Source organism: Pongo pygmaeus, chromosome 2, assembly GCF_028885625.2.
Source record: "Pongo pygmaeus isolate AG05252 chromosome 2, NHGRI_mPonPyg2-v2.0_pri, whole genome shotgun sequence".
NCBI lineage: Eukaryota > Metazoa > Chordata > Mammalia > Primates > Hominidae > Pongo > Pongo pygmaeus.
Genome location: NC_085930.1, coordinates 104,500,264 through 104,527,153, shown reverse-complemented (window position 1 = coordinate 104,527,153; position 26,890 = coordinate 104,500,264). Strand labels below are relative to the sequence as shown.

Genomic DNA, 26,890 nt, shown 5'->3' with positions numbered 1-26,890 from the left:
ACCTCGCCCCAAAGTGCTGGGATTACAGGCCTAAGCCATCACACTTGGCCAGTTTCAGAAACTTTTTTTTTTTTTTTTTTTGAGACAGAGTCTTGCTTTGTTGCCCAGGCTAGAGTGCAGTGGTGCGATCTCGGCTCCCTGCAACCTCTGCCTCCCAGGTTCAAGCAATTCTTCTGCCTCAGCCTCCCAAGTAGCTGGGATTACAGGTGCCCGCCACTGTACCTAATTTTTGTATTTTTAGTAGAGGTGGGGTTTCACCATCTGGGCCAGGCTGGTCTCGAACTCCTGACCTCATGACCCACTCACCTCAGCCTCTCAAAGTGCCGGGATTACAAGTGTGAGCCACCACGCCTGGCCAAAGAAGGAAGGCTTCAGGAACTCTTAAGGGAAGACTCTTAAGCCTGGCAGGCCCCAGCACCCTCCCTCCAATAGAAGTCAGACAAGATTCACTCTGGTCCTCTCTGCTTGTCCTCTTTTCGGGCAGCAAGATCTGCCCCACAGCAGTTTTCCTCCTGCTCTGTTACCTGCAGGGATGCAGTTAGTGTTCAAGTTACAGCAAAGAAAAAGCTGAGGACAGGAGAGGAGGAGGATCTCCCAGTACTTCTGTCCCCCAAGTCCTCCCTGACTTGTCTGTCAGCCACAGGCTGCTCTGGTGAATGCACCTTTTACTCCACGCTGTCAGCTCCAGTGCTTCATATACTCCTCTGTCCCTTGGCCATATTGAGATCCTGACAATGCCTACCACAGCTGCCTCTTATGTGGGATCCAGAACCAGTGGGATGAAAGAGCAGCAGGTAGGCTCCTAAGAGCTGATAGCACTGGGGGCTTCATGACCCATAGGACATAAGCTGGGACCCCATCATCTCCCTTCAGACTAGAGCACTTTCAGGGTCTCTCATATATACACACACACACACACACACACACACACACACAGTCTCTCATATATAAACACACACACACACATATATAAACACACACACACACACATATAAACACACACACACATATATAAACACACACACACCCACCCACCCACCCAAATGATGGGGAGGGGAGGTGGCCCCAGCACGTGGTGGATCACAGTCACTAAGTCTACTTACTTATTATTTATTTTTAAAATATATTTAAACAGCAGCAATCACTTCCAAAATGCAAAAAAAATTACAATTTTTAGAATAAAATTATAATGTTTATAATGCGGGTCAGAAAGAATTGAAGGTACAACAGAATCAAATCACGCAGCACTGGAGGCGGCTGGAGAAGCCAAAGCCCACTGGTCAGGGGTCCAAGCTGACAAGTCCCAACCTGAGAGGTCTCCACACCCAAATCACACCCCACAGCTTCCCGTTGACAGAGCCAGTGTCCTCTGGGTTAGAGAAGGAGAAGCGGCAAGGAGCTGGCCCTCTGTGTGGGTGTCCCAAACCCAGTCCCCCCCATCAGCCAGGGACCTGCTAATCCACCTCCTCCATGTTGCTGTAGGTGGGGGCTGGCCGATCCACAGGGGGGGCGAAGCGTTCAGGGGCTGTCCGCGTGGGGGCCACCTCGGGGGCCTGGCCAGGGCCTAGTCCCTGCAACAGAATACGAGGACAGGCGTTGGGGGCTGCCCAGCATGCCGCCTGGCATCCCGGGGGTGCTGGCTTGGAGCCCTGGCACCCAAGGGAGGGTCCCAAGGCAGGTGCAGACAGCAGCGGCGTTGAGACAGAGAGACGAGATTGGACCTGAATAGTCTGGTTTTATTAACACTTTAAGTACAGGAAGTAGCTTGGGCAGGGCCAAACCCGAGGCCAAGGGTCAGAGCAGCAGGATGAACAGACAGACAGCCGGATGGATACACACCCTAGGATACTCTGCCCCTGCAGGGGCCACAACCTCCCCACCCTCTCCCACCAGATGCATAAGCTGAGGCCCAAAGCCCAGAGGTGTTCCCCACAACAAAGGCAGGCATGGCCTGGGGCAGGCAGGTAGGCTAGCTCACAGCAGCTGCCTGCAGGCGAGCTCATCTCCAGCGACTCTGGGATACCAGAGGATAGAACACGTTGAGCACGAGGGCCACCAAAGCTGCCACGGTGCCCAGGACAAAGTACCGGAGGCAGCCCTCATCTGGTGTGGTAGGGCCACGTGGCAGGGGGCCCACCCAGTCTTGGGGCCCCCAGGGACCCAGGGGCCCAGGCCCCTCAGGCACCGGCTCCTCCTCAGCCTCCAGCTCCTGCCAAATCCGGGAAGCCTAGGGTATGTGGAAATGGCTATCAGCACCCCGGGGGTGGGGAGGACCCAGTGTCCCTGAGACCCTTAGCCATGACAGTCCCACCTGGGGTGACTGGGGCTAACACCCTGCATTCTAGATCAAACAGCAAGGAGGAAGGCAGGCAGCCAACCTCAGGGTTGTCCAGAGTACGAGCACAAGGGTAAGAGAATCTTGACAGCATTTTGGCCTACCCTAAGCAGCTCTCAATCCACATGCTGCTCTGCGTGGAGGTGGGAGGGGAGTTATCTGGTTAGTATTTCAGTCCAGGCCTCCCCAAAGGACACTGATTCATAGAGAACAGGGCTGCCAATCCCAGAGCAATCTCCTTGCTCCTTCCCACCCATACCCAGATCCTGACCAGTCTTCTGCAAGGATTTCTCTAAGCTTGACAGAGAAGGCTCAAGAGAGGATGGAGCCAGAAAGGAGGCGGCCAGTCCAGAAAAGAGATGTGCCTATGCCCACTAACTGGGCCTGTGGCACACCATGTCACTAAAAGAGAAGATCCTGAAGGCTCAGCAAAGACAGATGCTTACCTCAGAGAGTATAACAGCCACCAGAGGCCATGGCCAGCCCAAATAGGCCTTGTCTTGAGTGCACACTAGAACTCAGGGACATCACAAGTGAGGGTGTGTGGGCCAGCATGTAGGGAATGTGCAGAGGAAATCTAGGAGAGTGTCAGGTATAGTTCATTCACAGCATAGTGCCCAGTGAGGTTCAGAGCAGTTGCCTGACCTGTGCCAAGTGGGTGCCAATGTGCTTGCCAGCGGCAGCATGTTAGTGTACTTGTATGTTTGTTAGTGTCCCCAGGGCATGGGGATGCCTCTGGCTGAAGCTTTGATGTTAAGAGAACTCTGCAATTCTCATGAATCCCAAGGCTCAAGGGGCCTGTGGCTGGAGGAGAGGAAGCTATATTCCCCAACCCTGCCCCAGTCTGTGAACTGTCCCCCACTATTCTGTAAAGCCTCCCACATGCCTCACCTGGCTGGCAGCAGCCTCAGCTGCAGGGCCTAGGTCTGGGTGGTGCTCAGAGTGACCTGCCCTGGGGGGCCTCTCCACAGGAGAGTTCCGCCGGCGGTAGAAGAGTACATAGGCATAACGCGTCACAACCTGGCTCTCGTCTACCGTTGTCACTGTGCTGTCATCAAACAAGCGCCAGCCTACAGCAGGGTGGGAAGAGTGTGAACAAAGTCTGCACCACCACCCCTACCACCTATCCTGCTGGCTGTGTGTGCCCTCACCCACGTCACTGCGCTGACTGCTACGATCATTGGGCAGGCGTGCACAGGCAGTGTAGTGGCCACCAATCATGCCTCCATAGTGGTTGATGACAGCATATAGATCGTAGCTGGGCAGCTGCTCCTCTTTCTGACCAATGCAGAACTTGCTCAGGTCCAGGTTCCTGCAGGTCAGGTCCAATCAGGGAGGGGTGAGACAGGCAACAGGCGCTCAGGATGCCCATCCTGGTCCTCACAACCCACCCACAGTTACCAAGGTCCATTGCTTACCTAACAGGGAACTCCACCAAGTCATTGATCTTGTCACGCCAAATAAAACTACGAAAGGAGAAGCGCTTGAGCTGCACGATGAGAACATTTGGCAGGCGCCATAGCAACAGCTGCTTGGAGGCCTCACGGTGCTGTTTGCACTGTGGGCAGTACCTGGTGGGGACAGATATTGGGTCAGGACCAGCAAGTCTCTCTCTTCTCCATCTTGCCCCCTTATCTGCTTGCTGCTCTGTTCTCACCAGGCCTCCTCGGGTGCCAGCACCTCAGGCCGTGTGAAGAGGTTGAGGCACTGGTCCAGGGTGAAGTGGCCGGCCCGGGCAGCCTCACCAGCAGAGCCTGGATCCTCAGCACATTCCAGCTCCTTGGAGGCTACCAACACAAACTCTTGCAAGCGCTCATTGTTCCGCCAGACGAGAGCCAGGCTACAGTCGTCACCCAGCTCCAGTGGGGTGTCTCCTGGAGATTCGCAGGGAGAGAGGTCATGCAGCTGTGGAGAACAGCCAGCTCAACCCACCCCATGGCTCCCACCCACAGCCTCAGACACCTTTGTCCTCTAGCCGCTGCTCTCGGTTGGATGAGTCAATTTTATAGATGAAGAACTGGGGTGTGTGGGCATTCATAGCTTCACTTGGATGCTGGTACCCAGGCACAGCAGCTGTGTGAGAACATGATAATCAAAGCTTCCCTGCCCATCAGGGCCCCACCAGGCCCACCAGGCCCTAAACAACAGCCCCCTCCATCCTCCCCTATCCTCCTCCCCAGCTCCCAGAGCCTTTCACTGGATCTTACCTTCGGGTCGGGACACCCTCTCGCCAGCAGGCAAGGAGCCAACCTCAATGGGCCCACTGGCCAGCATCTCAGAAGAAATTCCACTGGTGCTGGGCACAGGACCCCGGTCAGGGGCTGCCCACACCCGGGGAAGCCCTGTGTCCCCCTCAGCCATAGGGGTCACCAGCTGGAGCTCAGGTGGCTGAATGGGGTCCCTCTCGCTGTCCCCAGCCTCCAGGGAGCCAGTGGAGAGCAGTGTGGTGCAGCCAGGGCTCTGAGACTCCAAGGCCATGCGGCCTGGCTGAAAGGGTGGCTGGAATACACTCACAGAGTACCTGGCAACAGAGAGCAAGGCAAGTAAGACTCCTGACCAGCCCATCTAGCAACTCTGCCCCCACCTACACCACTCTAGTCCAACCACTGGGCACTTACCGGGCATAGCCCTCTAGCAACTGAGCGAGGCGGGCATAAGTGAGGCGTGAGGCAGGTACACTGACCAGGAAGGGGTAGCCAATGTTCTCAGGTCGGCAGAGGCCCTTGTGGTCAGGCCAGTGGGTTTTCTGGCAGAGCCTGATGGGAAGAGGAAGACAAGGACAGGCCCTTAGCCCCATCTCCTATGACTCCATACTGGGGGCTAGTCATAGTCCCTGGGAACTGGGTATGCCAGCCCTGCCTCCCCCAGAGCCTGGTAAAGTAGGGTGGCAAGTAGAAAGCTTAAGCATATGTGCCTTGGTGTGAAGGGAAGGAGAAGGGTGGCACATGGAAGGTGGAAAGAAAGGGTAGGGGAGACCATGGGGGTCCTCACTGGTTGCAGTAGCCCACACGGTAGCACCGGGTACAGCGCTTCAGCTTCTCATCCTCCGACTGTTGCTTCCGCTGGCAGGCTGCACACTTGGAGATGGGGACGCTGGGCACCTGGGGGCGCTAGGGTGGGTCGTCTGGCTCAGCAAGACCAGGCAGGAGTGCCCCACCCACCAGGGCCCTGTGCCATCAGGTTGGCTCCCACTCACCTGTTGCACCTCTAGCACCACTACCCGCTCCTTAGCCAACTCTGAGGATAGCAGCTCAAAGCAGAGGAGCATATCAGATGGGGACACAGTGTCCAGTGAGTGGGAGGGTAGGAACACACGATGGAAACGATTCTTAATTACCTGGGGACAAAGAACACACAGATCCCATGTGAGGATAAGCCCTTTCCCTAGCCCTGCCCCAGAGTTGAAGAAGGCTTGGCCCTGCCTTGGGTCTGTGTGGGCAGTGGTGAGGTCTGTAGGCCCAAATAGGCTTATGCCTCTGCTGGCACCCATCTCAGTGCCCAATGCCATAAGGAGCCTGGTGCATCAGAGGGCCTGAAAGACCAGGTGTGAGGCAGATATCAACCACACCAGCTCTCCACACTGAGGGACTCTGCCCTGCTATAACTAGCATAGCCTTATAAGACTGTAACATATTCTCATGGAGGGTCCACATTCAAAGAGCCTTCTCCCCACTCTTACCCCTAAGAAAACTGTCACTGTCAGGCTAAAGGCTAGGAACCCCTGGGGAGAGCTAGCACACACAACTAGGATAAAAGGAGAGAGCAGCAGGATAGAGGGAGAAGCAGAGCGAACATAGGGATAGTCCTGCAGCTCAAGCTCCTTGTTTAAAAAGGGAAATGCAGTTGGGATCCACCACCACAAAGGGGAATAAACCCTGATAATGGCTAGGAACTGAGGGCACTTCTGTTGCACAGAAAAAATAACAGCACATCACCTGTTTTTGTACAGTCACAGGCATACTCATGTGTATGTCTATTTTTATTTTATTTTATTTTTGAGACAGAGTCTCACTCTGTCACCCAGGCTGGAGTGCAGTGGCGCAATCTTAGCTCACTGCAACCTCTGCCTCCCAGGTTCAAGCGATTCTCCTGCCTCAGCCTCCTGAGCAGCTGGGACTACAGACATGTGCCACCACGCCCGGCTAACTTTTTTTGTATTTTTTGTAGAGGTGGGGTTTCACCATGTAAGCCAGGATGGTCTGGATCTCCTGACCTTGTGATCCACCCGCCTTGGCCTCCCAAAGTGCTGGGATTACAGGCATGAGCCACCGCGCCTGGCCCTATTTTTATTTTTTATCTATTTATTTATTTGTTTTTGAGACAGAGTCTCACTCTGTCACCCAGGCTGGAGTGCTGTGGTGCAATCTCTGCTCACTGCAACCTCCACGTCCCGGGCTCAAGTGAGCCTCTTGCCTCAGCCTCCCAAGTAGCTGGGACTATAACACATACCACCATGCCCAGCTAATTTTTTTATTTCTTGTAGAGACAGTGTTTCACCAAGTTGCCCAGGCTGGTCCCAAACTCGTGGGCTCAAGTGATCTGCCCACCTCAGCCTCACAAAGTGCTGGGATTACAGGCGTGAGCCACCGTGCCCAGCCCATGTGTATGTCTGTAGATGCCAATGATTGTACACATGTCTGTGGTGAGTACACACACACATCCACACGTCATAGCCCAAGGAAGGACAAAGATACCTCCGCCAAACGCAGGTTCTCAGGCTTCACATGAACGTTCTGAGAGAGGGAGTCCAATACTTCGCTCGCAGTGGAGTTCTCCTTGCTGATGCTCACCAGGAACTGTGGCAAAAAGGGCAGTCAGTGAGGGAGGTGGGCCACGTTCTCTAGAACAGCCCAGAGGGTAGGGGCTTACTCCTCACCTTGATGGGCTTGCTGTGGGGCTCTCGGGCAAAATAAAAGACAGGGAGAACCTTTTGCTTTTGTGGCAAGGGCACTGGCAGATAAAGAAACGGGTCAAAAGTGATGGAGACCTGTGGATGTAGAGGTGGCACTGGGTAGCTGCACAGAGTGAGAGACAAGATGCTCATGCTCAAAGAGCCCATTCCGGGGCTTCTGATGGCTCTCAGGGCCCCCACAGCCAACCAGCAAACTCTCAGGCTTTAGGACACTAGACAGGGTAGGAGGACCACCAGGAAATAACAATCCTTCTTTCTGGCACTGAAAGCCCTACTCAGCTTAGCCACTTTACGAATTTGCCTCACACTTGCACCCCATGTGCCCACAACCCTGCCACCCACAACACCTTTGAGCTCTAACATCACTTTTCCCTCAGTCAGGAAGCCTACCCTGAGTGGGCTCTTCAGCCCAAATAGAATCCTAAGGCCTCCCTGCCAGCTTCTTTGCCCAAACCTTGCCATGTAGCACCTTAAGATGCACGTGCCTCTGAACCTAATGTGACCAGAATAGCTGAGCTGAACTAAGGGGTCTCTTTCCAGGGGAGCCCATCACACCTTGGCACACACAGGGCACACCAGCTTTGACTTGTACTGCCCCTGAAATAGGTCCACGATGAAAGAGTCATTCCTCATCTTGTGCCGCTGCCATGCTTCCTCAGCTACCACCTGAGAGGCAGAGTGGTGAGAACCAAAGAGTACTGGGGGCTGGGATGCTCATGAGACATGCCCACCCTCTGTCCCTAACCCTGACCTCATCGGGCCGCCCATCTGAATCCACGGTCTCTGTGTAGGGCTTGTTCTGAATGCGATTCAGGTCCTCGTGCAGCCCATCCAGCAGGAAAGCCATGAACTCCTGGGCATCATGCTGTGCATAGCCTGTGAACTGGCTGGCCTTACTCGCCACAATGGCCTGGATACAGGAGCCAAGGTGTGAACATGAAGCCCTAGCACCCACTGCACACCCAGCTGGCTGGCCCTCCCCGCCCCCTCCAGCCAAGGGTGACAGTGGTCACAGATCACCTTCAATTTGGAAGGCTGGAAGGCATGGTGGGTGCCCTTCCACAGCGCCCGAAGCAGCACGGCAAAGCCAATGGCCAGACGCCCACCAGTCCCTAGTGGGTTGTTGTAGTTGATCTCAGCCTCAAAGGAGCGGTCTAGGAATAGTAGCCGAGCAAAGGTGTGAGGAACAAAGGCACTCTCTCTGCCCATAACCCAGGCTCCAGGCCCTGCCCTCACCATGGAAGAAGTCCCGGAGTTCCCGAGTGTTGGACAGAGACTGAATGACGCTGTTCATGAAGCAGGTGTTGCCTAAATTGACAAGGCCAGTGAAGCCTGGCAGACACACCTTCTTCTCTTCCTCTTCCTCCTCCTCCACGCTGTCTCCACTAACTGGGCTGTGGGGCATGGGAGGCACCATGCATGTAGGCTTGGGCTGTGGGAGCAAAGACGACATGAGAGAACAGCCCCAAGACTCTCCAGCCTCCATTCTTCGTCCTTCCCACCCCAGAATTCTTACCGAGGCCAGGTGTGTCTCTGGCTTTGGGGTTACATGCTCCATGGGTGTGCGGGTTGCCACACTGTCTAGCCCCGTGTCCTCAGATCGTGCCTTGGATTTATCCTTCTCCACAGCCCGGGCCTCCTCTTGGCCTGTCAGGGGGTGGGGAGCACCTCCTGGTGGGGTTGAATCCAGAGGAGTTGGACCTGTCGGCACGGCAACCTTTGCACCACCCACTGCACCTTAAAAAGGGGGAATGAGAGGGCTGGTGGTTAGCAGCATGTGACAGGGGTTTGGGTCCTGGTCACGTGGAACTGGGCAATGAAGGGAGCTCGTGTGCAGACCTCGTGCAGCCGGGGCCTCCAGGCCCCCCCAGCGCTGACTCTGCCTCTTACGAAGGCAGATGTCGATGCGAGAAGCCGTGAAACAGAAGGTGCACTGCTCTGGCTCAATCAGATTCCTGTGGGAAAAGGCTGAACTCAGGGACTTAGGAGGAATGAGCATCAGGATAGATAAGCCAGGGAGATGGAGCCCAGGGGGGTAGGACAGGCACAGTGGTGGGGCCGGGCACCACCCACCTGAGCTTCACCTGCCAACGGAAGGTGGCTTGGGGCCCACAGCCTGGGTGCAGCCTCAGGAAGTTTCCATCCCTGCAGAGGCACAGCAGGATAGGAGGAATGACAAGAGGAAGAGCATGAGACATACTGTCCCACCTGAGGCATTGTTTGCCCCATCATCTACCCACCCACCTGGTCTGGAAGATGAGCGTGAAGTCCTGCTCACGGAAAAGTACTCTCGAGGTGTCCCTGCAGATCTCCTTCACGTACACGTGCACCACCACTGAATCCGGGCCCTTCTCATACGAGTCATTCTTGACAAATGCCAGGTTCACCATCGACTCAGGCTCTATATTGAGACCATGGCTCAGCCCCAACCAGGACAGGTTCCAGCCTATTGCTACTCTCTACCCACCTACAAACTTTGCAACCCAACCTAGGGCTCTGCCTGCCCACCCCCACCTTTACCATCCACCAAGGTTGCAGCATCTGCTGCCACTGCCATCTCCTCCTTGGCACAGTCATCTTTCCCAGGGTTTCTGCTCCGGACCATGGCTGGAGAGACTGCGTCATTCCCGGGAGGCACTGCTTTCTCTCCTGCCAAAGGGGCTAAATTCTCCTCTGAGCCCAGGAGGCAGGTTTGGGGGTTCAGCGGTGGTATGCAAAGCTGTTCATCAGCCTCAACCTATTAATGGCAAGATTGTGGGCAGAATCAGCCCTGGGTCTGCCAGGTGGCTCCCACTCCAGTGCACACCTTTTCCCCCCATCTCCTAACACCCAAACAGGTGCCCAGCTCTCACCTGGGTGGCTGGGTCAGCCACGAAGGGTGGGGCATCACCCCGGGGTCCAGGGTCATCCCTGGACCCTTCCCCCTCTGGCCCTCTGCAGAGATGCACAGCCCTCTTGGCGCTGGGCCCTGCCTGGGCCCCGGGGCCAGCCCCTGAGCCTACCTCACCACGGCCCTGGGCCCGCTTCTGGTTCCGGGCCTCCTGCTTAGCCCGGTGGGGCTCAGGGCCTGGCTCCAGGGCAATGGGAGACAGTTCCTGCCCATTCTCCTGGCACTGCAGCCCCAGCACCAGCTCCTGGGTCCCTAGAGGTTTCTTCTGCCAAAGATACAGCAGTCAGGCCCTGTCGACTACACTGGGTATCCCTACCCAACCCTGTACTACTAGAACTCACCAGGAGGGAGGGCCACGTGAGCATAGGCACCTTTTTGGGCAGTGTCAGGTGCAGGAGACTGCCCTTGCGGGTTTGCACTTTAGCACAAGAGCTTTTTATCTCAGCATAGAAGACACCACCCCACTGCTGACCACCTGGGGACAGAGCAGGGTCCATGAGGTAGGATAGGAGATATCAGAAGATTCAAACATACTATTGTGCTCAGGGCAGATGGACACACCTGCAAACCGCACCACACAGTCCGTATCTGTGAAAGCAGCATCTACATCCTCCAGCTGCAGGGGAACTACTCCCACACGAAGCTTGACAATCACCTCTTCTGCACTCTGCCTCCAATCGAGCAACAACTCTGGAGGGGGAGTAGCCAAGAGATCATGAGGGTCTTCACAAGCTCCTGATGGCGATAAGCAGGTAACAGAGACCCAGCCTAATGAAACTGCTTCAGATGGGAGCCAAATTGCAAGTGCCCCCTCCCCTTCCCTAGCACCCAAAAAGCCCATTCATTACTGACCCTCTTTGGTCTGCTCCTCTTGAGGAGTGGATGCTGACCCTGATGATGAAGGAAAGAACAGCCGGGTACGGTGGCGTGAGCCTGTGATCCCAGCTGCATGGGAGGCTGAGGCAGAAGGATCACCTGAGGCCAGAAGTTCAAGACCAGCCTGGGCAACAGATTGAGACCCTGTCTCTAAAAAAAAAAACAAGAAAAATTAGTCAAGCATGGTGAGGAAGCTGAGGTAGGAGGACTGCTTGAGCCCAGGACTTTGAGGATGCAGTAAGCTACGATCACACCTGCACTGCACTCCAGTCTGTGCAAGAGTGAGACCCTACCTTTAAAAAAAAAAAAAAAAAAAAAAAAAGGGCAGCACGGTGGTTCACGCCTGCAATCCCAGCACTTTGAGAGGCCAAGGCGGATGGATCACCTGAGGTCAGGAGTTTGTGACCAGTCTGGCCAACATAGTGAAACCCCGTCTCTACTAAAAATACAAAAATTAGCTAAGCGTGGTGGTGCGTACCTGTAATCCCCACTACTTGGGAGGCTGAGGCAGGAAAATCACTTGAACCCGGGAGGCAGAGCCCGCAGTGAGCCAAGACGCCACTACACTCTAGCCTGGATGACAGAGTGAGACACTGTCTCAAAAAAAAAAAAAAAAAAAATTAGCCTTGCGTGGTGGCATGCACCTGTAATCCCAGCTACTTGGGAGGCTGAGGCAGGAGAATCACCTGAACCAGGAGGTGGAGGTTGCAGTGAGCCAATATTGCACCACTGCACTCCAGCCTGGGCTACAGAATGAGACTCCATCTCAAAAAAAAAAGGAAAAGAAAAAAAGGAAAAAAAGTTTCAAAAAAAAGAAAAAAGTTTAAAAAGGAAAGAAGGCAAGCCCCCTAACAGCACCATCATCTGGATCTTAGCCAAGTACTCAGGCTTCAAAGCTGAGGCTCTACTGAGGCTACCATGGGTCTTTCTTCTCTCATCATCAGACCAGCACAGAGAGAAGAACAAAAAAGTCATCTCCCAAACCCCAATCTGTATACCAATAAGATGGGAGGGAGAGAAGGCCACAAGCACTCTGGGAATGCCACTCCCACCTTTCCTAGGATCTCCATCCTTGCTCTCCTGGTTTGCTCGATCCTTCTGCTTCTTCTTACTAGTGGCGTCCTCCAGTCCTGGGGGCCCTCTCCTTGGGCCTGTGGCACTGGCCCCGCCAGACATCCTGAGCCGCTTGGTCGACAGCCAGAGTGCCCCGGGGTCAGCAACAGCGTCTGGGTCAGGGCTGCGGCGCTTTCTTCCTGGCCCAGCTATCTTGGCAACTCTTTGTGGCCAAATTCTCCAGCAAGGAACTGACAGCCTAATGGAAAGAAGCCAGTGATCACTGCCAAGACCCAACAACTTGCTCTTTAGCTACAGCCAGGGCTCAGCAACCCAGGACACTAATGCTACAGAGCTGTATCTCCTCATCTCTTAAGTACCCCTGGACACTCTCAGACTATTCTGAAGAGGTAATAAATAATGCAAGTAGCAGCAACCACTTCTGGCCAAGCCTCATAGATACCCACCATAACAGTCCCACACAGGTGGAAGCCTCACTGAGGGGGGCACCAGGTCAAGGAAGTCATGGCCTGGGACCAGGCTACTCCACCAATCTGGAGAGGAGCCATGGCTCCAGCCCACAGGGCTGGCACTCCGAGCAAGGTGCTCACTTTGCCTTCACTCTCACTGGCTGCTTAGTCACCACTGGAGAAATAGAAGGTGGAGGAGGAAGGCAGGACAGGAGACAAGCCGCAGGAGGACCAGGCTCTGTGGCTGAAAACAGGCTCAACCCAGGTTCTACCATTGCCCAGAAAAAGTCCTGGGGCTAAGGCACTCCACCTGCCTCCTGCCAGCTCCCACACTTGGCAAGAACCTGCTCCTATGTACTGCTTGGTCCTTCTTCATTTCAAGAGAAAGTCCTCTCCCCAGCTGCTGTCCCAAGCAGAAACGGACTGAAAAGTGTATCTAGATGTCACCCTACCTCTTCAGCAGCAAACCTGCTCCAGTACTAAGGCAGGATGGGCATCCAGTTTGAGACTGGAACAGAAATCATCACCTTCCTTCCCAGATGCCTTCACTCATGAGCTGTGAGCCACAAGGACCACTACAGTTTCCCACAGACCCACCAGTGGATTCTGGACTGTTTCTCCCTCTAAAATGAAGGTCTTAAAACTAGATACTGAGATGAGGCTGGGGAGGACCACAGATCCAGGACTCCTGGCAGCCTCAAGCCTGGCCTGAACCAGTAGCAGGACAGATAATGACTAGTCTGTGTCCCCCTAAGTGTGTAAAGGAGGAAGGAGGGATGGCAGGATACCTTTCTACAGGTCAGATGTGGTACTGGTGGGCTGGATCTTTAATGACACCTGCCACCGACGCCTCCTTCTCGCACCCAGGCCCCAGCCAAAGGTCGCGTCCCTCCCCCATGCCCCAGGGACGTCGAGGCGGGAAAGGGGCTGTCTAGAGACCCGAGCCGGCCTGAAATGGCAGCGCGGGGTTACTGACCACAGACCAGCGCCCCGGTCGACCTGCGACCCAGCTTCAGCCTCTGAACCCCGAGCCCGCCACCACCTCTCCCAGGAAGCTGCCCTCGCTGGCCGCCAGTCCTCTCCCTGGTGGGAGGCTGGCCACAGGCATAGCGTAACGGCCCTGCCGGCATCAGTGGGCTGGCACGCTGCGGGGCACCAGGGGTAGGGACTGGCACGGCCCGTGACCTTGAACAGGCCGCCGCGGCCGCGCGTTGCGGCCTCCCCGCTGCGGCCAAGCCGGCAAGTTGCATCCCGCTCCACTCACCGAGCGAGACCGCCGCAGCCAGCCCTCTTGGGGCCCTGGCAACCCGCTGTCCGTTCCGGTTCCGGCGTCAGGTCGGTTCCGGTTCCGGCGCGCCCCTCCCCCGTCCCGGCGCCGCCGCCACCGCCTTAGCGGCTTGTTTTGTTTCGACTTCTAGCTAAGGCCGAGGGAGGCGGAGCGCCAAGCTGGTGACGCACTTCCGGCGGGAATGGGCTCGGAGCGACCGGCAGCTCCTGGGCGGGCCCGAGCGGAAGGAGGCGGTGCTCGGGTGGCTTAGCGGTGCCTGGGTCCTGCTGGGGGCAACCTCGAGGTTCCCCTGGAGACTCCCCCGCCCGCCCCAAATCAGAGTCCAGACAACACAGTGGGGGTTCACACTGGTTTATTGGGGGCCCTGCCGGGCCAAGAGCTCTTCAGTGCATAGGCAGACATGCATGTGGGGCGGTGCTAGGAACTGGGATAGGCCTTGGGCAGGGGTCACTGGCAGGTGTTGTAGATCTGCACCTGCAAGTTGATGGCTTGAAGCACGCTGCGCATCCTGGCCTCCAACCCGTCCAGCTGGGCTGCCTTACTCTCCAGTGCCCGCTCATTTTCCTCATAGGTGCCTTCCAATTCTAGGAAGGGCAGGTGTCAGTTTAGGGGGGGTTTCCCGCAGTCCTGTGTCTCTGGTGCCCCATTTCTTACCCTGTAGCCGCTGCAGCTTGTCCTGAGCGGCTTGCAACAGGTCCCGAGCCTCATCCCGCAGTTGTTCTGCCCTTGCCTGTGCAGCCAGCACACTCTGGGCCTTGCGCTCAGCCAGGGCCTTCACCGTCTGGTACTGATCACCCAGAGGGCCCCGTAGCAGCTGCAGATGTAGAGGGTTAGGTTAGCGTGGTAGCTCAGTGGAGGCCCATCTTCCACCCCTACTTTCTCCAGCTGGCTCTGCCTCAACCCACCTGCTCAGCCTCCTGGGCACGACCCTGGGCACTGCCTGCTGTTTCTTCTGCTGTAGAGGCTGCCAGACTATTTCCCGCCCGTTTCAATTTCAGAGCCTCCAGGAGAGCATCCAACTGCCGAGCCCTTTCACCTGCAGAGCTCAGTGCCTGCTCTGCACCTGCCATCCTCTCCTGTACCTGCCATGGGTGAGTCAAAGGTTACACAGATCTACGGTGCATGCCCATAACCTTGTCCCACTGATGTCCTAGGAAGACCTCACCTGGTACAGGGTCTGCTCTGTGTCCTGTGTGTCAGCCACTGCCCCCCGGATGGCACCCTGGGCAACACCCTGTGCCCGCTGGGCCTCCTCCAGTGCTTCCTGTACTGTCTCTGCCTTCTGTTTCTCATCCTCAGCCCGGCTCCTGGGGAGAAGGGGAAATCAGAACCTGGAGGTATCAAAACCAGGTGTCAGGGATAGGGGCCAGGGATGGGGTCAGACCTTGCCCGCCGTGCATCCTGCAGTAGCTGCTCGGCACGACGCACATCTCCTACAGTACGTGCCAGGATCGCGTCCACATCCGCCAGGCTCCGGACTCGCTCTGCAATTGCACTTGCCAGGTGCTGGATCTGCTCAGCTGAAGCTGGGATGGAGAGCTCTAGCACCCGTGTGGCCACCATTTCAATGCTATCAGGATCAGCCCCCTCCTCTATAGGGACACAGCAAGAGCTTAAGAACATAGATTCTCCAGCATGGGCATGAGGATACAGTTTTGGGGTATGGACTCAGGACATGTACATGGGATAGGGGTTTGTTACCAGGCGTAAGGATATAATCACAAGGACAGGGACTATACAAGGGCCTCAGACTCAAGAACATGGACCTGGGATCACATATGGGCAATAACTCAGGAGCCAGTCAAGGGATCATAAACACTAATCCAGTGTAGTCCCTGAGGCTCAAGTATGAACCAAGGGAGATCCAGACACGGGGAGTTGCCAAAGGGGACAACCACATGGCCTGGGACACGTGGGAGGCTCACGGTTGAGGAAGTCTTTCACACTCTGGATAAGTTCTCGAAGTTCCTGGTTGGCCTGTTCCACCTGTCCCCTGGAAGCATTAGCCTTGTCCAGGGCTGCCTGGGCCCGCTGCTGTGCCTCGCTTGCCTGCCGACGAGTCTCAGCCACTCTGCTGAGGATGCTACCACCTTCTGCCAGTGCCCGCTGCAGCTCTGCCTGTGTGTGCCGGGCCCGGCCCAGTGCTAGGTCTGCTGTAGCCGCTGCCCCATTGCAGCTGAGGCCCCCACAGCGGGGCTGCCCATCCTCATCTCGACAGCTGGCACCCCCACAAGGGCTTGTAGCACAGGGTGCATCCCCTGGTGCCCCACACACCTGCCAGGCACAGAACAAGTCAGGGCCATGTGAGAGGAACATCTACACCCACCTGCCCCACCCAACACTTGAACCTCACCAGCTCATTTATGTCTGTTAGGCTTAGGGTGTGGGTATGGGCAGAGAGCTTGCCGAGTGCCCGCTGGTTGGCCATGTGTTTGCTGTTGAAGTCCTCCTTCTGAGCATCCATCAGTGCCTCTGTCCGATGCCGAGCACTTGCCGAATTGCTCACAGGGCTAGGTACTGCCAGGGCTGAGGTATTAGCACGACGTTCTGCCTCTGCAGACTGCCTATGGGCATGCCGGATGCTGTCATAGGCACCTAAATTGGGCAGAGGCAGACAGTCAGCCGAAGACTGACCCTGGTCCACCTGCCTAGTTGGCTAACAACTCACCCAGGAAGTTTGAATGTTTGAGCAAGTCAAGATGCTGGTGGAGCTGCCGCAGTGTGAGATTAAGTGCAATCCTGTCTCGCTCCAGACCGCTTAGTGCATGGTTGGCATTGAAGTTCTCATCTTGCACATCTGTCAGCTCTGCCTCGAGCTGAGTCAGGTGCTCAGTGGCCTCCCCAATTTCACGCCTGCGATGATGGAGAGGGGGCTGTTTAGAGAGGCGTCAGCCCTGGTCCACTGGGCCTCTGCCCCATCCCACCATGTATTCTTAGGCCCTTCCGCACCGCAGCTCCTCTGTGGCCTCCACAAGCTGTGCGGTGGAGGCGGCTGAGGTGTTGCGGGCACCTACGATGCCCTGCACAATGCCCAGCTTCTCCTGCATATGCCAGAAGCTGCTCTCAAAGGCACCCAGCACACCCGTCTGCTGCAACTCCTGCGCCCGCTGCTCTAGGCGCCGTGTACGGGCAGCCAAGTCCTGCACCACTCGGTCCCAATCCCCGAAGCATGCATGGCAGGGATGGCAGGCAGGAAAGATTCCTGAGAAGCCACGGGCACACTGGTCACAGCGCACACCAGACACCCCTGGGCGGCAGCTGCAGTGGCCTGTGGAGCGGTGACACTGAGGTGTATCTATTCCACGAGAGTCACAATCACAGGCTGCAAGAAAGAGCAGAGCACAGAGTTAGGGCCACTGTGGGGCATTCTGGGAAGTCCTTCATCCACCCTGGCCCCGCTGGCTCCCTCACCACGGCACTGCAACCCAGGGTCTCCCCAGTGGAGCTCTTGGCACTCAGAACAAGTCCGCCCTCCAAAGCCTGCACGGCAGTGGCACTGCCCTGTGAACTGGGGTGGGAACAAGGCAGGGTCAGAGCCTCTATCAGAGGCTGAGCCCTGGAGATAAGACAGACACCTGGCCCCATCTAACCAGGGATCTGCAGGAGGGTCCCATACCTCATTGCAGGTGGGGCCTCTGGCCCGGCTTGGGTGGCAGGCACAAGGCTGGCAACCATGGCCGCTGGTGAGGTTCCAGAAGTTGGGGGCACAGCGGTCACAGCTAGGGCCCTGGACATTGGGGAGGCATGGGCACTGCCCACTGCTTGGATCACAGTGGCACTGGTCAGGAGATGGGCACTGCTGGGGATTTGTGCCCAGCAGGTTGCATGTGCAGCCTGTGCCAACCAAGATGAGCACAGTAGTCAAGAGGAGGCCAAGAAGCAGAACCCCAATTCAGCCATGCCCTCCCACACTCATACTCACGGTGACAGCTCTGTCGGGCAGCCTGCCCATGGAAGCCAGGCTTGCAGTGGGCACAGTGTGGACCCTCTGTGTGGTGTAAACAGCGCAGGCATTGCCCCGTGTGGGGGTCACAGGCATCAGGATCCATTGGGTCAATGTTCCCACTGCACTCACACAGTTGGCACCGGCCACCTGGCCTTGATGGGTCCCCAAAGTGCCCAGGGGCACAAGCTTCACATCGCAGCCCTGCCCACGGTCAAGAGGAAGCTGTGAGTGCTCAGCCCAGTCAACTCACCCTGATCCCATGCCTGCCCCCATCCACTCACCCGTGTAGCCTGCCCGGCAGTGGCACACAATCTGCTGGGAATATTCATCCCGGTGGCAAGAAGTAGCAAAGTGCCGTTGGCTCCCAGGGCCTTCAGGACAGGGACAGGGCCGGCACTGGCCCCCATATGGCAGCCGTGGGTCCCCATGGAAACCAGCAATGCACCTGCAGGGAGGAGGAAGAAGAAAAGGTCATCCCCGGGAAGACTGCCCACCAACCAACCCACTCATAGCTGCTCCAGGCTCACCTTTCACAGTGCTCACCCCCTGTGTGATCACGGCAGCCCAGGCAAGCGCCTGTGTGGATGTTGCACTCATCTGCATGCCCATTGCAGACACATGGCCGGCAGCTAGGGAATCCCCACTGGCCACGCTGGCAGCGGTCACAGCGAAGCCCAAAGGCACCAGTTCGACAGGGACATTGCCCACTGGTCTTTTCACAGAGACTGCTGAGTGCCCCCTCATGGCTGCACTGGCAGGCTAGGAGCAAGGCAGAGCTGAGCCAGAGCCAGGGGAGGGGGTCTGAGGGGAGTGTGGGTGGGGGAGGGTCTGAGGGGAGTGTGGGTAGTGGAGGTCTAGGTGGGAAGGTCAGGAAATGGAAGAGAACTACAACTGACCCAGGTTGAGAGTAGAGGGTCCAAGACTTAGTTTGAGGAAAGCAGCAGCAGGTCCAAAAGGAGGAGAGAGAACAGTAATGGGAAGGAGAGAGAAGCATAGGAGGGAACAAGGGGCAGAAGAGTACCTTGACAGCCTGTGGGGCCAAAGCCATAGTAGCCAGAGGCACAGAGGTCACAGCAGCGCCCAACCACTCCAGGCTTGCACAGGCACTGACCACCATGAGGGTTGCACTCAGAACTCAGTGAACCTTGAGGGTTGCACTGACATGCTGTGGGGAGGAGGGTTGGGCCAAGTCAGGCTGGGTCCCCACCTCTGCCCCATCAACCCACATCACAGACACTCACGCAGGGCACCATTGTAGATAAGGGTGGACAAGCTGATGAGGAGGGGCGCGCAGGCCTCAGAGGGAGAAGTCTTGCTGGGCACCAGACCCTCCTCATGGCATTGGTAGCGTTCAAAGGTGGCCCGGCGCTCCAGGGCAGCAGCATCACCCCCACTAAACATCTCTAGCACCAGGACATGGGGCAGCAGCACCAGCTGAAGGAGTGAGCAAAGAAGATCGCAGTTCAGACCTGGGACCACGTAGGCATTGCCAGAGCACTTGCCTTAGCACTGCCACAAGCCTGCCCACCCTGGCACCACCATGGGCCTGCCTCTTCTGCCACAGACCTCTGCTATCCCTCAAGTCGCACACCACAGGCCCTGCCATCTTGGTTGGTGTGGGCAAGAGGAGATTATTCACCGAGTCAATGAGCAGGCCAGGTCCAGAGTAGGGAGTCTCAGGCTGGGCACTTCCCCCTGTCCGTACCAGCTTCAGATGCAGCTTGTAGGAGATACCAGGCTCAAGGCAGACAGGATTAGGAAACATCATGTACCTGGGGGCGAGTGGGGACAGGTGCAGTGGGTCATCTAGGGGCCCTGTACAAATCATCTGGGCCTCTCCCATCCTACTCCCAGCAACCAGGCCATCGGCCAAAGCAGAGACTACGGCTGGGTTGCGCTGGGCTGTGCTAGGCCAACAAACAGCTGGGCAGCCCAACAAAGAATCTGCACAGAATAGTCTCATAAAGGTGGCCCTCTGGAATCATACATCCACCTGTGCAGACTCACTGGAAATACTCATAAAGCCTGGAAACCCCAAGAACTTGCCAATTCTCCTCAACAACCACCTCACGCTTCCTCTGACCCCAACCTACAACCTACAACGGCTGCTCCTCTTCATCAACACTACGTTGCCCCCTCTCTCTGTGTCTCCAAGGCTTTCCTTTGCCATTGTGCTGCAAACTCATACTTGGGTTCTTTTATCCCATCCCAAAAATTGTTCTTCAATCCCTCATCTTTTTTCTTTTTCTTTTCTGATTTATTTATTTATTTGTTTATTTGAGATGCGGTCTCTGTTGCCCAGGATGGAATGGAGTGCAGGGGCACGACCTTGGCTCACTGCAGCCTTGACCTCCTGGGTTCAAGATATCCTCCCACCTCAGCCTCCCAAGCAGCTGGAACCACAAGCACATGCCACCATGCTTAGCTAATTATTTTATTTTTTGTAGAGACAGGGTCTCGCCATGTTGCCTAGGCTGGTCTTGAATTCCTGGGCTCAAGTGATCCTCCTGCCTCAGTGTCCCAAAGTGCTAGGATTACAGGCATGAGCCACCATGCCTGGTCTAGAGGAATTTTTTTTCTAAACACAAGTCACAGTTGGCAAAATGTCTATAATGGGCACAGCCAGGTTCAATATGTTATTCTCTTTCCTTCTGTTTGAATATTTACGTGGTCAAAAACTAAAAGCAATAGGCCAAGTGCAGTGGCTCACGCCTGTAATCCCAGCACTTTGGGAGGCCGAGAAAGGCGGATCACGAGGTCAGGAGATCGAGACCATCCTGGCTAACACAGTGAAACCCCATCTCTACTAAAAATACAAAAAATTAGCTGGGCGTGGTGGTGGGTGCCTGTGGTCCCAGCTACTTGGGAGGCTGAGGCAGGACAATGGCGTGAACCTGGGAGGTGGAGCTTGCAGTGAGCCGAGATCGCGCCAGTGCACTCCAGCCTGGGTGACAGATCAAGACTCCGTCTCAAAAACAAACAAACAAACAAAACATGAAACAATGAAACAGGGCTGGGCGCGGTGGCTCACACCTGTAATCCCAACATTTTGGGAGGCCGAGGCGGGCAGATCACAAGGTCAGGAGATCGAGGCCATCCTGGCCAACATGGTAAAACCCCATCTCTACTAAAAATAAAAAAAACTAGCTGGGCGTGGTGGCGTGCACCTGTAGTCCCAGCTACTCGGGATGCTGATGCATGAGAATTGCTTGAACCCGGGAGGTGGAGATTGCAGTGAGCCGAGATCGCACCACTGCACTCCAGCCTGGTGACAGAGTGAGACTCTGTCTCAAAAAAAAAGAAAAAGAAACATGAAACATGAAACAAATACTACCCAAAATGTAATAAAACATTAATCAGACCAGGCACATCCCTGCTCAGAGTGCTCTGATGCCACAGCCCCACCACTACCACCCTCTACCACCACCACTGTGGACCCTCCTGATAGTGACACCAGGTGATTTCCCATTAATTCCTCCCTTGGCCTCTGGGCCTTAGACACCTGAGAGAGCAGGCCTTGATCTGTCTACTTCCTTTCTGTGAACAGAGCCATGCCCAGCAGGGCCTGGCAACCAGCATTCTGGAGGTATTTGAAAGAAGGAACAGATGAATGAGCTGTGGGGTCTTCCAGGTGCCCTGCAAGGAGCTTAGGGCTGGCCCCACAACCCCCTGCCATTGTGAGTGCTACCACCAGTGCCCTCACCTGGCGTGTGGTTGCAGAGTCCCTTGGATGCGGTCATCCTTGGCCACCAAATGCCCACACAGGCTGTGGGCAGGCACAGGCCCTGGACGCTGCACAATCAGTTCCAACTCTGCCCATTGCTCAGGGACCTGGGAAAACAGGATGATGGAGGAGAGGCTCCCACATCCAGAGGCTCAGCTCCACATTAGATAACAGGGTCTAACCTGGGGCTCTAAGCGCAGCAGCAGGTCATAGTCCATGGCCTTCGGCACAGAGGCCACCAGGAACTCCAGGGTCTGACCTTCCTGTAGCCGCACAAAGCCTGAGCCAGTCCAGGATGGAGTTTCCCCAGGGGTCACCAGGCGCTCCACCACATCGAGCACCTGGGAGATAATGCAGCCAGGGATGGAGGCTCAGGTGAGTCTTTGCCTCTTCTGCCACAGCCAGCCCCAAACCCCATTTCTCCTGCCAAAGCTAGATATTACCCCTATCCCCCCAACAAGGTACTGCCCATAACCCCACCTCTCCAGTCATAGATGTGTCCACCCACATCCAGCCCTCTGCTTAGGGGAAGGCCCCACACCTGCCCTCGGGTGTCCTCAGCCTCCCAAATTAGGTGGTCCAGGAAGGGCCGGAAGTAGCCAGGTTGCACCTGCTCACAGCGTCGCCCAACCATGTGCTGGCGGCAGTGGCATTGACCTGTGGCCTCATCACACCTGTAGGGAACTCTGTGGTTACTCAAGAAGGACCTCCTCTTCTGCTCAGGATCTTTCCCCATCCCTTCCCAGGCCCCCTTTATAACACTTACTGGGGATCCAAGGCACCACCCACGTCGCAGTCACAGGGGCGGCAGCCAAGCAGGTCGTGGCTCAGGCCCCAGTGGCCAGGCTGCACGAAAGGAGTTGCTGGGGGCCAGAAACAGACCTCCAGACCCCCTCACCACCCAGCAGGAAATCCCAACCACACGTCTTAGCCTCAATCACCCCTCAGTGAAAACATGCCCCCCAGACCACTGGCCCACACCCTTGGCCTCCCAGACCTGAGACTTCTCAGCCAGGACTGGATCCTAAGCTCTCAGCACCCACCCACTGGCATAGATATGACACCCAGCCCTGTGCTCTAAGGACAAATCATGCCCCTAGAACTCCAGCCCCCTCCAGTCGCACCAGGCAGCGGTCACATCCACGTCCAGTCACTAGACGTTTGCAGTAACAGGATCCACTGTTGGGGTCACAAGGAGTGCTCCCAGGCACTGTGCCCCGTGCATTACATTGACATCCTGCAGGGAAGGAGAACCATCAGCACTTTGGGAAACTGTGGCAGTGCTCATGTTCAGCTGAGTCAGGAGTAAGAGGACAAGGGTTAAAGGTCAGCATAGAAGTTAGGGCAGGAGACACATACGCCGGCAGCCCAGAGGGTCACTGATGCTAAGCCCAAAGAAGCCATCACGGCATTGCTGGCAGCGAGTGCCCACCACATGTTCTTTGCAGCGACACTGGCCGGAGACCAGTCCCAGTGCAGGGTCATCATGGGAATCACAGCGACCACCGTCTTGAGAACCCATGGGGTCACAATCACAGGCTGATGGCAAAAAGAGATACAGGGTCACTCACCCTATCTCAACTAGCTCACTGCCAGTCCTCTCCTAAGCCTAAGGGATCCCACCCTGGATCCCTGGTCTAGCTCTATCCCAAGCCCCTAACCCCAATTTCCTGCAATTTAGACAGCAGTTCAGCTCTCTAGTTCCTGCCCCAGCCTCAGCTTTCTCTCCCCCTGCCCAATCCCAGCCTCACAGCGGCACACAGCCGGATCCCGCAGGTCCTTGGTTGGGTCACGGTAGAAGAAGGGCCGACAGAGCTCACAGTGGCGCCCAGCTGTGTTATGCTGACATCCATCACACACACCTCCACTCACGTTGCCAGATGCCAGGTATACGGCCATGTCGAAGTGGCAGCTGTGGGTGTGCCCATGGCACTCACACTCTGGCAGGGGAGGAAGGGCAGGGCAAAGGCCACTTGAGGAACCAGGTCACAAGGGTAAGAAGTAGGCCAGCTTAGATCCCTATCACAGGCCAGAATCTGTGGGTAGGGGCTCAGGGACTCCAAGGCCTCAGCATCATACTGGTTCCCTACCCAGAGCAGACTGCAGAGGAGGATTGAGGGGGTCCCAAGGGGCATCAAGGCCTGCATACTCTTTGGATGCAGCCTGGGTTTTAGGGGCTTGACCAACCAGCTCTAGGTTCTACCCAGGGCACAGCCAGGCTGCAGAGTGCTGGAGCTATGGAGGCCAAGATCTCACTCACTCCTACAGGCATGACTATAGCCGTCCTCAGCTGGATGCCAGGGCAGGTCATGATAGAAATCCTGACACTGCTCACAGTTGAGGCCACGTGTGTTGTGTTTGCAGATGCAAGCTCCGTGAACCTATAGAGGTTGGCAGGCAGGTTGTCAGCACTGCTCAGCCGTGTCCGCCCCTGCCCCTAGCCCTATCCCAACCGTCTGAAGCCCCTCACCATGCCCTCGGCATGGGCTGGTGCCCCTGGGGCGGGTGCACACTCTGAGGCGTGTCCGTAGCAGAAGCAGTTGCCACGTACAACCAGCTCATAGAGGGCATAGTAGTACTTCTCTCGGATCTCCCTCCGTGGGTCGAGTAGGTTGTCTCCCAACGTGTGTAGACGAGTCAGGTTCACCCGTAGGTTGGTGATCTTCAACAGGTCTGAGGTGGGGGAAGGGGGGGCCAACTGACCAGGCAGGCCCTTGCTGCCCCATGCCCACCCAGGGGCTCAGCTGCCAAGGTCACCTTGAAAGACCTCCTGTACACTGCCACCCGAGCTAAACTGGGCTTGGCATCTGTCCTAGGAATCACCCAAAATAGTTACTGAGGCCCCAAATAGTCCCTAGCCGGACACGGACTGTGCCAGACTCAAAGGCGGAGCACTCACTCTGAATCTGTGAGCTGTAGGGGTCTGGGACAGGGATGGCAGGGTCCAGCACACGATAGATGACCTGGAGAGGCAGGGAGTTCATAGTGACACTGGACCTTGCCTCAGGCCCATCATCCCCAGCTTCCAGCCCTCCAGCCCAGATGCCAGTCCTCACCTCGCCTTCAGTGGATGGCTCAATCTCTGAGTAGCGGGACTCACAGACTACATCATCCCAGTGCCGTGGGGGGGCTAGTGGGACTCCTGGGAAGTCAGCCCCACAGTCATAGGAGAAATATCGGTACACATGCCAGGTGCGGCCAAAGTCTGCTGAGCGTTCCACCAGCATGGCAGCAGGGCGAAATGTCTGGGTAGGGGGGCATAGCTGATCAGCAGGCACCAGGACCCAAGCCCAACCCAGAGCCATCAAGAGCCCTGCTCAGCCCAAGACTGCCCTCAAATAGCTCACGGAGAGTGGGGGTGACTGGTGGAAGCCAGATAATGACCAGCGAGGGTAGCCACCTCTAATGGGGAGACTCAGGGTTCATGGGGCTCAGGGAGACAACGCCTGACCCAGCCTGGGATCGGAAAGGCAGAAGAGCATGTGCAAAGGCCTGGAGGCAAATGGAAGGTGTGAAGGGATGAAGGAGCCTCCTGCATTCATGCTCAAGGAGGCTGGGTTAAAGAGCTGAGGCTCTGTCCAGGGGCAATGGAGACCCAAGCAGGGTGATTCGGGTAGGCTCCCAGATATGCAGGCACCTTGAAGGTCATAATGAGGTGTGTGAAATGAAACTCAGCCTCCAGGTCCAGCTGGATGGTGACCGCAGGGATACCTGGGACAGGAGTCGGAAGTCAAGGACTCAAAGCTACTGGTGGGCAGCCCTGCTCACTTTTGCCCCACCCATGGCCTCACCATTCTCTGACTGCCACCAGGCTGCCCGCCGCTGTGGTGCAAAGCTGGTGACTACATTCTGGATGCGATGGCTGTGTGGGTTGTCTCTAGCAGAGAAGGGGCGCCGGGAGTCACAAAGGAAGCACTTCTTTTCGTCCTGGGTTGGATGGGGATTAGAATCAGTGCCTCAGGCAGTGCCAGCCCCACCCTGACTCGGCGTGGCACCCTGTCCCCAGCCACACCTGCAGGTGACTGACGATGCAATAGGGCTGGGGGCCATTCAGGCCACAGGTGGATGAGGCAGTCAGTCTGTCAGCTCGGCCCACCAGCAGGTCGCCCGTGGCGGGGTAGCAGCTTCCCCTGGAACAGCCAGGCACATCCGGGGCAGGGGCCTGTGCCAGTGTGACAGCCAGCACTGGGGACAGTAGTTCAGTCAGTTCTGCTGAGTTCCTATCTGGTGGCCCCACCTCATGTGCCCCAAGGGCAACTACCAGGACCTACCATCACATTCCACAACCCCCAACCCCCACCAGGCCCTCTCACCGCTTAGCAGTAGGCCCAGTCGAAGTTCCCAGGGCAGAGGCTGTCCCCTCCCTCCTTCCCTTGAGGTCAGCTCCATCCTGAAGAGGAGAACAGGGATAAGGGGAGGTGAACGGTCTCGGGCCCGAGCCCTCCTCCTTGCTTTGGGATTCCGTGTCAACTCTGCCTGTGGGTCTTTGGCCTGTTTCCCTCCGGGCCCTCTGTCAGTTCCCGGGTCTGTCCAGCGGTCCCTCCAACAGCTTAGAGTCTAGCGACTTTGAGCAAAGTTGGGAATCGCGGCAGGAAGGAAAGGCCGGAGCGGATTCTGGGCAGGAGCGCAACACCGGGCGGAGAGCGCCCTCACCCCAACCCTACCCCTTCCCTCCGGAAACTGCCTTCGCCCCAGGAACCAGAGACAGACCACTTCACCCACAAATCTTTATTGTGCCCCCAAGCCCACACCTATACGAGGGCCAGGGGAAGGTAAGGGGTTTGGTGCTTTAAACTATCCTTGGAAGAGGGCTCACGAAGTTGGGGGCATGGCAGGAGCAAATGAGAGAGATCTTCGGGATCTCCAACTCTGGACCAAGGAGACTGTAGCCTTTTCCCCTCAGCGTCATGGGCGCCGTGGAAATTACCATCAACTCAGCCGTTTGATCCCAGGGCTCCAGCATCAACAGAGAGTCTGGAGGGCACAAGCAGGAGCAACAAATTCCCCTATTCAGGGCTGTGGGGGGCTCTCGGGTAGTCCTAGGGACTGGACAGGATGGGGCTGGGGGAGAGATGGGGAAAGTGCACACCCAGCCAGAAGCACAGCTCCAGGGGGGTCACTGCCTCCCCCACTAGTCACTACGGTAAGTAGGCACAAGAAGTGCTGCGGGTTTCCCTGTATGGAAATAGGCTCTGGGTGGTGGACACTGGACCAGAGCTACGGCGAGCGACTCCGGATCTTGTGGCTATTTATCCGCTCCAGACTTTTTGGCCTGCCGGGATCGCAGGAGCCTGTGGTTGGAATGTGCGCGGCGGCCCGGAAGGGGAGAGAAGGAGGAAAATGGGTGGGGGACATGGGGCGCGCCCCACCCAGGGCCCTGGGAACGGGAAGTTGGG

At 56.6% G+C, this 26,890-nt stretch overlaps 2 protein-coding genes across 49 annotated transcripts; both read right to left on the bottom strand.

The window, feature by feature from the left end:
- Nucleotides 1–1,094: 1,094 nt before the first annotated feature.
- USP19 (ubiquitin specific peptidase 19) lies at nt 1,095–13,967 on the bottom strand. Of its 47 annotated transcripts, none has more exons than XM_054481611.2 (27): nt 13,801–13,967; nt 12,066–12,325; nt 10,990–11,163; nt 10,699–10,872; nt 10,479–10,612; nt 10,100–10,402; nt 9,762–9,984; nt 9,492–9,648; nt 9,321–9,392; nt 9,087–9,202; nt 8,764–8,984; nt 8,484–8,679; nt 8,268–8,401; nt 7,999–8,157; nt 7,803–7,913; nt 7,212–7,322; nt 7,030–7,131; nt 5,532–5,672; nt 5,327–5,445; nt 4,954–5,091; nt 4,543–4,856; nt 4,298–4,408; nt 3,993–4,209; nt 3,754–3,906; nt 3,487–3,647; nt 3,227–3,405; nt 1,095–2,227 (listed from the first exon to the last, which is right to left on the bottom strand). In XM_054481611.2, the coding sequence occupies exons 2-27, from the start codon at nt 12,187–12,189 to the stop codon at nt 2,000–2,002; spliced, it is 4,272 nt and encodes a 1,423-aa protein (XP_054337586.1). In that variant the 5' UTR covers nt 12,190–12,325; nt 13,801–13,967; the 3' UTR covers nt 1,095–1,999. The 47 variants fall into 47 exon arrangements, with proteins under 47 accessions (XP_054337586.1, XP_054337590.1, XP_063517189.1 ...); XM_054481615.2 differs by having other exon boundaries at nt 8,764–8,978; XM_063661119.1 differs by having other exon boundaries at nt 10,250–10,402.
- A 192-nt stretch (nt 13,968–14,159) lies between these two features.
- LAMB2 (laminin subunit beta 2) lies at nt 14,160–26,110 on the bottom strand. Of its 2 annotated transcripts, none has more exons than XM_054481609.2 (33): nt 25,971–26,110; nt 25,808–25,884; nt 25,507–25,679; nt 25,286–25,421; nt 25,132–25,205; nt 24,551–24,739; nt 24,394–24,457; nt 23,965–24,167; nt 23,755–23,875; nt 23,246–23,434; nt 22,854–23,033; nt 22,619–22,731; nt 22,261–22,340; nt 22,036–22,180; nt 21,677–21,835; nt 21,474–21,601; nt 19,410–19,542; nt 19,012–19,204; nt 18,792–18,935; nt 18,298–18,529; nt 18,052–18,215; nt 17,747–17,971; nt 17,441–17,658; nt 17,236–17,332; nt 16,774–17,146; nt 16,493–16,677; nt 16,178–16,419; nt 15,750–16,098; nt 15,209–15,416; nt 14,990–15,131; nt 14,730–14,906; nt 14,479–14,638; nt 14,160–14,408 (listed from the first exon to the last, which is right to left on the bottom strand). In XM_054481609.2, exons 2-33 carry the CDS (start codon nt 25,881–25,883, stop codon nt 14,272–14,274), a joined length of 5,409 nt encoding a protein of 1,802 aa, XP_054337584.1. In that variant the 5' UTR covers nt 25,884; nt 25,971–26,110; the 3' UTR covers nt 14,160–14,271. The 2 variants fall into 2 exon arrangements, with proteins under 2 accessions (XP_054337584.1, XP_054337585.1); XM_054481610.2 differs by having other exon boundaries at nt 22,036–22,168.
- Between the last annotated feature and the right edge of the window lie 780 nt (nt 26,111–26,890).